This window comes from Ursus americanus, chromosome 14, assembly GCF_024610735.1.
Source record: "Ursus americanus isolate L20-20 chromosome 14, mUrsAme1.1.p, whole genome shotgun sequence".
Lineage (NCBI taxonomy): Eukaryota > Metazoa > Chordata > Mammalia > Carnivora > Ursidae > Ursus > Ursus americanus.
The window spans coordinates 51353195-51363359 of NC_142140.1; the positions used below are offsets into that span (position 1 = coordinate 51353195).

Consider the following 10165-nt stretch of genomic DNA (forward strand, 5'->3'; position numbering starts at 1 on the left):
ATTCTGGCTAATTGTGTGCATCATGTTCTACCCCACATACCACCTCTGCATGAGTGTGATGGGAGTAACAGCGGGATTGTGTTCTGAATGTGATCACTGGCCTGCATGTCCCCAAGTGCCTAGACCCTCCCACTTTCTGGGCCCTCCTTGCCCTTCACATCTATGTAAAACAGTTCGAGCCCTCCTCCTCACACATTAGGGAGTCCATCGCCACCGTGAAATGTCCCTGATTCTGCATGGCTCTCATTCTTCTGGTCACCTCCCTTCTCCTGCAGCCAGTGGCCTCTCTCCCCAACCCCCTTCCTTTCCCCAAAGTTCCCTACCCTGAAGCAGGTGTGGGTGTCAAGGGTGACGTCAGTATCCACACTAGGAAACCCAAACTGAGATTCAGGCCTTGCCACCCTGGAAAGTCCATCGTCCCTCCTGGCCACAGGCTCCTAGGGGACAAAGGCTTCCAGCCAAATGCCCCGCCTCTCTCCGGAGCCTTATCTTCTTGCCTCCCACTGTAGAGCCACACAGGCCTGTTTAGTGCCTCCTCCCAAACCAAGGAGATCTGTCCCCAAGAGAGACTCTGCTTTCCTCTCCAGGAACCCACTAGTTTTATTGAGGCGAAATTCACATAACATAAACGAACCATTTTAAAGTGAACAATTCAGTGGCATCTAGCATTCATGACATTGTGCAACCACCACCTCTATCTAGTTCCAGAACATTTCCATCACCCCAAAAGGAAACCTTCTACCCAGTCACTCCCCATTCCTCCTCCCTCTGCTCCTGGCAACCACTAATCTTTTTGTCTGTATGGATTCTCCTGGATATTAAATGGACTCATATGTGTGATCTTTCGTGACTGGCTTCTTTCACTTAGCATGTTTTTGAAGTTCACCCATGTGATTATGTATTTAGAACTTTATTCCTTTTTACGGCTGAATAATATTTCACTGTATGGATGGACCACATTGTGTTTATCCATTCATCTGTTCATGGACGTTTGAGGTGTTTCTACCTCTTAACTATTGTTAACTAATGCTGCTGTGAACTTAGTGTACAAGTATTCCTTTGAATACCTGGGTTGTTGTTTTTTAAAGATTTTATCTACTTATTCATCAGAAAGAGGGAGAGAGAGAGCAAGCAGGGGGAGCAGCAGGCAGAGGGAGAAGCAGGCTCCCTGCTGAGCAAGGAGCCTGATGCGGGGCTCGATCCCAGGACTCTGGAATCATGACCTAAGCCAAAGACAGATCCTTAACCTACGGAGCCACCCAGGCATCCCTGAATACCTGTTTTCAATTCTTTGGGGCATATGCCTAGGAGTGGAATTGCTGGGTCATATGGTAACTCTTGTCCAACTTTCTGATTAACTTCTGGAAGAATCATCAGACTTTTCCACAGTAGCTACATCTTCCATTCCCACCAGCAGTTTACGGGATTCCAATTTCTCTCTACATGACCATCTTAGTGGGTGCCCTGAGCTGGCTTTTATACTCCTTGCTTCCCCCTCCCCTCGTGGCGCCACTCATATTTTGCCTTTTTGTGTGATGCGTCTGTGATGCACCGACTGACGCTGCGTCTGTGGCTGTGTGTCTGTCTGGGCAGGGTGCGTGCTTTTCACTATCTGAGGTTTGAGGCCATGCCGGCAGGGTCGTCTGTCTTTGACTGGCGTGCCCCCTGTGGTTGGGCCCTGGTAGCCGTGCGACTGCGTGACCAATTACAAGCTGTGACAGTGGCAGAGGGTGTGAACATGTAAGGTCGTAGGCTTTATGTGGTGCCATGAGTGCTTGTGTCTGACGTATTGCTGTGTGCATTACTGCATCAACGTGTGTTTGTGAGTGGCTGTGGGCTGCTGTGTTTGAGGCTTTTGTGTGTGGAGGCCACATCTGCGTTTCACAGGGGTTTTGTAACTGCATCTTTCAGAGTTCGGTGCCAACATACCCAAGAGTCTCTGTGCGGCCGTCTGGTTGTGGCTCGATCATGTCACTGTGGTTGTGGGTGTTTCTGTAAGTGTGTGACTGTGTCGGTCCCTGTCTGTGTGATTATGAGTTCTAAGTCTGCGAGATTGTGTGACTATATCACTGTGTAACCGATGTCGTGTATAGCTGTGTTTTTGTGCCTGGGAATTGGGTGTCTGTGTGTGGTCTATATGACATGCAAACACACGATTCCATGTGCAGGGACTATATGATCTGTGTGACTGAGGGCCCAGGAGTCCGTGTCACTATGTAACTGCTGATTGCTTGTGGATATGACCATGAACCAGGTGTCTGTGATGTGTCCGTAGCATCCCCCTGGGCTCCCAGGGCACCACAGTGGAGGTCCCTGCTGTAGAAGCTTGGATTCCTCCCCCATGCGGGGCAGAAATCAAACAGTAGCCAGGCCCAGAGCAGGGGCTGGGGAGGGTCTCCTGCACATCATCAGGCACTTCCTGTGGCCTGATCCAACCGGCCCGTTCCACCCAGGAGAGAGGGTCACTTCCTCTGCCCCAGCCCCTTCACACCAGAGCCGCCGTGGTCACAGCAGCTGCACCTCCACGCAGCACCCCCCAGAGGGTCCGTGGTCACAGTGGCGGCTGATTGGGAGGGGCTCCTCCCGGCACTGGGCTCAGACCCTGGGAACCCACAATCCAGGCACTTTCAAACCAACCTAACGTGAAGCCCCAGCCCCCAACCCTCCCACTCATCGGGAACAGAGCTTCGGCTGTTCTGAGCCCCCACCTGATAGCAGCCTCCAACATCTGGGGTGTCTGATAATGCTTGGCTTGGCAGGGACTTCGTGCCAAGTCCCGCCATCGGCATGGTCGCTGCTGTTTATTGGGGAGGGGGAGAGCTACAGGGCCCCGGTCACAGGAAAGGGGGTCTCAGAGCCCCTTCCCAGGATCCCCATTCTGTCTGTCACCACTTCTATAGGAAGGTAACTAAAAGTAGGTCCCCAAGTCTCTTCTTTTGTGGGGACTCAGTGCCTCCCTTTACCCGACACCCGAACCCTCAACCTCTGAACCCCCAGCCCCTGAACATCTGACTTGGCTTTAGATACAGGGTCAGTCCTTAGGGCCCAGCCCCTAAACAGGCTGAGATGAGGTCTCTTCCCCAGAAACGGTGACCCCCGCCTTGCCTGCCTCTTATCAGGGGCTGCAGCCAATCAGCTGAGGGCAGAGAGGAGCCCTCCAAGGGGCCATTGGTGTCTCAGAGCCCACGAGGCCACAGAGGGAGAGGAGGCCTAAGGCCCAGGGTGGGCACCAGCCGGCCATGGCCGCGGCTGAGACCGCCTTGCCCTCCATCAGCACGCTGACCACCCTGGGCCCCTTCCCGGACACGCAGGAGGACTTTCTCAAGGTGGGGCCAGGCGGGGTGTAGGTGGGCTGGCTGGGGTCCTGGGCTGTGGTTAGGGCTTGGGGGTTCTTGTCTGCATCTTACCCAAGGCTGGGGGTCCTCAGTCCAGGACAGGGGTCTGAACTTGGTCTAAGGACCTCTTCTTGTCATATGAAACCAAGGCTTGGAGGGGCACCTGACTTGCTCAGTTGGTAGAGCATGCAACTCTTGATCTCAGGGTCATGAGTTCAAGCCCCATGTTGGGCATAGAGCTTACTTTAAAAAGACAAAGAAAGAAAGAAAAGAAAACCCTGAGGGAGGTTTGAAGCTGAACAATGCAGCAGTCGGCAGTAAGACAACCCCAGATATCAGGGGGAAACAGCAAATGCAGGAATTTAATCTTGGGAATTAATTTTTGGGGGGGACAGGGAAGGAGAGGGAGAGTCGGGGGGAAACTGAGGCAAGGCTGCCCCCCACCCAGCCTTCCATGCCTAGCTCTGCCACCCCTTCCCCCATGCCTGAGTGTGGCTCCAGATAATGTCAGTCTTATCTTGGGTCTCCAGCCAGACCCATCGACCTCTGTCCCTGAACTTAGGGGGGGGGCTGGAGGGAGTGTGCAGTGTAAGGGAGGGGGACAGACTGACATGACAGACAAGCAAACCAGACCCCTTTCCAGAGCCTCTGGCCAGCCCGCCCCCATCAGGGCATCCAGCCCCCTCCATCTCTGGGCAGGGTACCCTGGTGTCCGCCGAAGCCTCACGTTACCGGCTCCCTCCCCAGTGGTGGCGCTCTGAGGAGGTGCAGGACTTGGGTCCGGGTCCCCCTGATCCCACCGGGCTGCCCCTCCACGTGAGGCCCGAGTCGCAAGAGGCGCCCAGGGAGGACGAAGACGACGAGAGGGACTCGGCCACCGCCTGGGATCTGGATCTCCTTCTCACCAATTTCTCCTGCCCAGAGCCAGGCGGCGCGCCCCAAGCCTGCGCTTTGGCGCCAGGCGAGTGCTCCGGGGTGCAATTCCCGCCGCCGCCGCTGCCGCCGCCGCCGCCACCCGAGACTCCCAGGCCGTATGTGGGCGGCTCGGGGCTGGTGGCTGGGCTCTTGGGTCCCGAGGAGCACGCGGGCTGGGCACGCCCGGCTCCAAGAGCCCCGGCCTCGGACGCCTTCGTGGGCTCAGCCCTGGGCCCAGCCCCCGAGCCCAAGGCACTGCCGCTGCAGCCCGTGTACCCCGGGCCAGGTGCGGGCTCCGCCGGCAGCTACTTCTCGCGGACAGGGCTTTCAGTGCCCACGGCGCCAGGCGCCCCCTACGGGCTGCTGTCCGGGTACCCAGCGCTGTACCCGGTGCCGCAGTACCAAGGGCACTTCCAGCTCTTCCGCGGGCTCCCGGCGCCTCCGCCCCGCCCCACATCACCCCCCTCTTTCTTGAGTTGTCTGGGACCCGGGACGGCGGGTGCAGGACTCCGGGGGACCGCAGGAGACCCGGGAGGGATCGCAGACGCCGCGCCATCCAAACGCAGCCGGCGATCGTGGGCGCGCAAGAGGCAGGCGGCGCACACATGCACGCACCCGGGCTGTGGGAAGAGCTACACCAAGAGCTCACACCTGAAGGCTCATCTGCGCACGCACACAGGTGAGGGAGCGGGGCGCGCGGCTGGAGGATGGGCCTCAGGAGCAGGGAATGGCTGGGGAGCTGGAAAACCCGAGCAAGTGGCGGAGCTAAAGCAGAATTTCGGAGCCACGGGCAGGGCAGAGGGAGCTGGGAGCCGGCCTGGGATCTCGGGAGCCGGACAGGCAGCATTGCGGGAGGCGGGTGGGGACAACCTAGGGAACCTGAGGAGCTTTTCAGGGAACCGACGGGTAAGACCTGGGCAGGGGAAAGGCTGAAGAGCAGAAAGCCTGGCCTGGGACAAAGGGGGCGGGCTAGAGGAGGGACTGCGGAGAGGGGACGAGCTTGGAATGCCAGGGTCGGGGCAAGCGGAGAGCAGAGTTAGGCGGCCAAGAGTATAAAGCAGGGTTTGCTTACCAGGGAGGCGGAGCCAGACGGTAGGGGGCGTGGCGGCACGCAGGAGTAGAGGCAGGGCCCGAGTCAGTTTCCGGAGCCCAGATGCTGCGGAGGCAGGTCCAGCAGGATGGAGGAAATAGCTTGGAAAGGAGGATGGGCATAGGAGGAGAAGCCGGGTCCCAGGGATCCTAAAACGGGGGCGGGGCTGTGGAATAGAGGCTGGGGGAAGGAGGAAGGGTGAGGCCTAAATTTAGGAGTCCCCACAGAGGGTAGGGCCCTGTGTACATTACTATGCAGAGACGCAGGGAGGAGGCCAGGAATAGCCTGGGGGAGAAAACAATCACCGGGGGCCTGGATTTCAAGGCTCAAGGGCCAAGGCGAGGAAGAGGAGGGCTGGGGGGAAGGGCAGAATTGGGCAGCAGCTGGAGGGTCCCCTGGTACAAGGGAGGGGCTGAAACAGGGAGCCAAGCCAAAGGACGAAGGTGGGGATGGCTTCAGGACTCAGGGGCAGGGTAATAGGGAACAGGAAATGAAGCCAGTGGGGTAGGGGACACGACTTGAGTCCAGAAAATGAGAACGGGTTTGGCGCCAAATGCAGGTACAGAAGAGAGGTCGAGGTCGCAGAGGCCGGACGTGGCTGCAGAATCAGGGCCTTCCCCTGAGAGTGCGCGCCTCCCTACATTTTGCGCGCTAGGCGCCTCACTTGCCTCACCCTGGTACCGACCAAGGCTGAGCAAAGGAGTGCGGCCAGATTCAGAGGCAGACGGGGGAGGGGTGGGGCGGAGAGTGGCGCTCAAGGCTTCCTCACCCCCCAGGGGAGAAGCCCTACGCCTGCACGTGGGACGGCTGCGGCTGGAGGTTTGCGCGCTCAGACGAACTGACCCGCCACTACCGGAAGCACACTGGACAGCGCCCCTTCCGCTGCCAGCTCTGCCCACGCGCTTTTTCACGCTCCGATCACCTGGCCCTGCACATGAAGCGTCATCTTTGAGCCCTGCCCCAACACTTGGACCCTTCCTGGGGGTTGGGGATAGAACAAGAGCAGATCCACACAGGGTGGTTTTCCCTCGGATGGACCCTCTCCTGGATTCGCGGCCCCACAGATCCCCCCAAAGATCAAGGACTGGCCCATAGACGGACCTGGGGGAGCCTCCAACCAAAGCTCCCGCACGTCCTCAGTCTCAGAGACATCCAATGGTCACACAGATACCGAGAGACTGAGACAGACCTCCAAATAAACGGATTTAGTTGGACACTCAGACATTTCGGACAGAGAGAACCTCAGAAAGCTGGACCCTCAGACCAGCTTACAAGAGGCCCTGGGCAGTGGGAGTGGTTGTGGGGTGAGGCTTCCCAGAGACCCTGGGCCTAGAAGGGGGCTTTCACACTGTGACTAATAAAGCTCTGCATAGTGGCTGGATCTGCCGCGAATAGTTATGGGTCCTGTACCAATGCCCCTCCCAGATAAAGGTTCAGCGTTGGCCTGACTTTGTGGGGTTTGGGTGCTGAAAGATGGGAGGACGTTTCACTGTCAGGGGTGAGATTGGGGACCGTACACACCTTCACACCCTCATGTAAACTTAAGCGACCCCTCTTGGCACTGCAGGCTTTGGCGCCCCTCCCCACCACATCCCAAGACTAGGCTAAATCGTCCTTGTCTCCTGCCTTAACCCCAGGTACAGTCACTGGGACCGTCTCCCTCGGTGTAAGAGCCCTCAGCCCGGCCCCAGAGCCCCATCACCCTCCACCGTGACACGATCCAAAATATCCCCTAGACCAGCTCAGGGAGCCCCAGGAAAACATATGAAATGAAAAGGAGAATCAGGAGCACAAGCGCCCCTTAAAAGAGCATAGATCACAAGAGTTAGACTTCAGGTTGTAAGACAGGAAAGGAAAAAATCCAAATCCGCATTTAAGCCCGGAGCCGGAGGAGCGGGGTACTAGCAGAAGACAGCGGTTTGAGCCGAGCTGAAGAAGAAAGAGACGGAGGCGGGGCCTAGCGGAGAGATGCGAGCTATGATTGGCCGGCAAAGCAGTCGGAGGCGGGGGAGGGGAACCATGTGGTCATAGGAGGCGTGGCCTGAGCCGGACCTGTGGGTGGAGTATATGGAGAGTTGAGTCCGCCGGAAGTGGGAGGCGGTATCTGAGGGGAGGGACCGTCAGAAAGGAACCCCGCCCCCGGAGGGCCCAGAACTGACTTTCAAATCTCAGCCTCTCTGTCTCGCGGGCAGTCTCCATCCTCGTGAGGTTCCGGCTGGGGTTCCCACGCTTGTCTGGGGAAGTGAAAGTCCCCTAGGGACCGGCCGGGCCCACCTCGTGACCTGACGCCCCGGATCCCAACACAGATTCCTCGACCCAAGTGCCATGGCCACGCTGAGCCCGCTGCTACTGGCCGCGCTGCTGTGGGTCCCTGTAAGGACCCTGTCCTGCTACGGGGACTCGGGGAAGCCCGTGGACTGGTGAGTGAGCAGGCGTTGATCATCCTCCGGGGTCGGCCTGGGGGGACTCCGCAATTAGGTGAAGCCTGGGGTTCCCTCTCTTCCCCTCCCTCAATTTCTCCCATTCCTCAACTTAAAGGTTCGTCGTCTACAAGCTGCCAGCCCAGAGCGGGCCCGGGGATGCGACGCAGAGAGGACTGCGATACAAGTACATGGATAAGGACTCAGGGGGCTGGCGAGACGGCGCGGAGTCCATCAACAGCTCGGCGGGGGCCGTGGGCCGCAGCCTGCTGCCGCTGTACCAGAACACCAGCCAGGTGAAGGGGTGCCTGGGCTGAACCTGGGATGAGACTCTAGGGCCCAGCCTGGGAGGAAATTTCAAGTTGCTCCATCCATCTCCCCCCAGCTCGCCTTCTTACTATACAATGACCAGCCACCTAAACCCAGTGGGGCTCAGGACGTTGCCAGCCGGGGCCACACAAAGGGTGAGTCCTGGACTGAGGCTGGGGAAGGGCTTTGCTTTAACTATGCATTTTCCCCAGCTAACCCCCGCCCTGCCCAGGGATTGGGGGGGTGGGGCTCTGTCGGACTCTGGACATCTGCTTCCTCATTATATTAATATTGTTTTTCTTCTTGACTATGAGAATTGACAGCTGCAGAAACTGAACTCAGCAGTGCTTTCGACACTGCCCACCCCTTCTCCAGGCCCCCTGCAAACGGAGGGTGTTCCTGGTGGCACACATGCTTGATGGGATGCCTGGAGCAGTCCTCCTGATCCCTGACTTCTGGTTCAGGTGTGCTGCTCCTGGACCAAGAAGGGGGCTTCTGGCTGGTCCACAGTGTTCCACAGTTCCCTCCACCTGCCTCCTCTGCTGCATACAGCTGGCCTTCTAATGCCCAAACGTTCGGGCAGACCCTGCTCTGTGTGTCTTTTCCCCTCACTCAGTTCGGGAAGATTGGTGAGTGTGGACAGGGAGGCGAAGTGATTCCCTGACTCCCAGGCCAGAATGTGGAATAGTCCCTCATTTTCTCTATCCTTGCTCTCCAGGCAGACAGCTGACCTACACCTACCCCCTAGTGTATGACTACAAGCTAGATGAGGCCTTCGCTCAGAAAGTCCCCTACCTGGAGGACGTGGTCGAGGGCCACCATGTTCTCCAGGGCCCCTGGAACAGCAGTGTAACACTCACATCCAAGGCAGGGGACACCTTCCAGAGCTTTGCCAAATTTGGAAAATTTGGAGATGGTGAGTTCTGAGATTGAGGGTTGCAAAGCTCTTTTTCTGCAGAGGGGGTGTCTGGTGTGTCCATGGCTAAGGGCAGGTCAGGAATAAGGACTAGTACTCTTTGAGAGCCACAATCAAATGAGAGGTAGACAACTAGCAGACCTGGGGTCACATACTGGTTTCTGGCTACGTGACATGGGATTTAACCAGAACCTCAGTTTAACCCATCTGAGAAATGGGGACATTGATCTACTTTAAAGGATTGTTATGAAGTGATGCATTTAAAGCATTTGGTAAGGGCTATTAGTTTTAACATTGTCATTCCCTGTGTTTCCAAGAATTGACAACTGAGGAAACTGAGCTCAGAAAGGGGAAGTGGCCCTAGCAATGACCCTGACCCTGTCCATGCCCTTTTCCCATCCTCCACAGACCTGTACTCTGGATGGTTGGCAGAAGCCCTTGGCAATAATTTGCAGGTCCAGTTCTGGCAAAACTCTCCTGGCATCCTACCCTCCAACTGCTCCGGGGTCCAGCATGTGCTGGATGTGACCCAGATAGCTTTCCCTGAACCAGCTGGGCCAGCCTTCAGTTCCACAGAAGACCACTCCAAGTGGTGTGTAGCCCCAAAAGGGCCCTGGGCCTGTGTGGGTGACATGAATCGGAACCTCAGAGAGGAGCAGCGGGGTGGGGGCACATTATGTGCCCGGTTACCAACCCTCTGGAAGTCCTTCCAGCCTCTGGTGAAGGCCTGGGAGCCCTGTGGGGAGAACAGAACCTTCTCTCCAGGAAGAGCTCCAGCAGAGCATGTAAGAGCTAAGGCTCAGAAGACACTTGGGACTTCAGCTTGAACCCCAGCTTAATGCCTAATTGTGTGACCTTAATTATGTGCCTTAACTTGTGACTCAGTCTACTCATTTGCAAAACAAGAATCACATACCTGACTCCGGACTGTTGAGAAATAAAAGGAAATTGGTGGATGGGGCTGTTAACCTTTTTTCTTCAAGTGGACCCTGGGACTCCAGACAACATTACAGCCCTTCTTCTCTCCGTGAAGGTCTGGGGACAGGTGGTGCCTAAGTGAGACCCGAAGTGGGACCACAAGGAAGGGTCCACCTGAGACTCACCTCCCTTTTTGATGGTAATCAGGCCTCAAGACGCACACAGGCAGGGGGGCAGAAACACAATGTCTTGCCCCGCCAGG

General features: G+C 57.2%; 2 protein-coding genes across 4 annotated transcripts; both read left to right on the plus strand.

The window, feature by feature from the left end:
• The first annotated feature begins 3153 nt into the window (after nt 1-3153).
• KLF1 (KLF transcription factor 1) lies at nt 3154-6734 on the plus strand. 2 transcript variants are annotated; one of them, XM_087867240.1, is made up of 3 exons: nt 3154-3326; nt 4035-4929; nt 6117-6734. In XM_087867240.1, exons 1-3 carry the CDS (start codon nt 3240-3242, stop codon nt 6290-6292), a joined length of 1158 nt encoding a protein of 385 aa, XP_087723366.1. In that variant the 5' UTR covers nt 3154-3239; the 3' UTR covers nt 6293-6734. The 2 variants fall into 2 exon arrangements, with proteins under 2 accessions (XP_087723366.1, XP_045630541.1); XM_045774585.2 differs by having other exon boundaries at nt 3156-3326; nt 4083-4929.
• A 112-nt stretch (nt 6735-6846) lies between these two features.
• Nucleotides 6847-9941, plus strand: DNASE2 (deoxyribonuclease 2, lysosomal). 2 transcript variants are annotated; one of them, XM_045774584.1, is made up of 7 exons: nt 6847-6977; nt 7647-7760; nt 7879-8056; nt 8146-8224; nt 8534-8698; nt 8788-8985; nt 9394-9941. In XM_045774584.1, exons 2-7 carry the CDS (start codon nt 7666-7668, stop codon nt 9810-9812), a joined length of 1134 nt encoding a protein of 377 aa, XP_045630540.1. In that variant the 5' UTR covers nt 6847-6977; nt 7647-7665; the 3' UTR covers nt 9813-9941. The 2 variants fall into 2 exon arrangements, with proteins under 2 accessions (XP_045630540.1, XP_087723367.1); XM_087867241.1 differs by lacking the exon at nt 6847-6977 and having other exon boundaries at nt 6998-7760.
• Nucleotides 9942-10165: the final 224 nt, after the last annotated feature.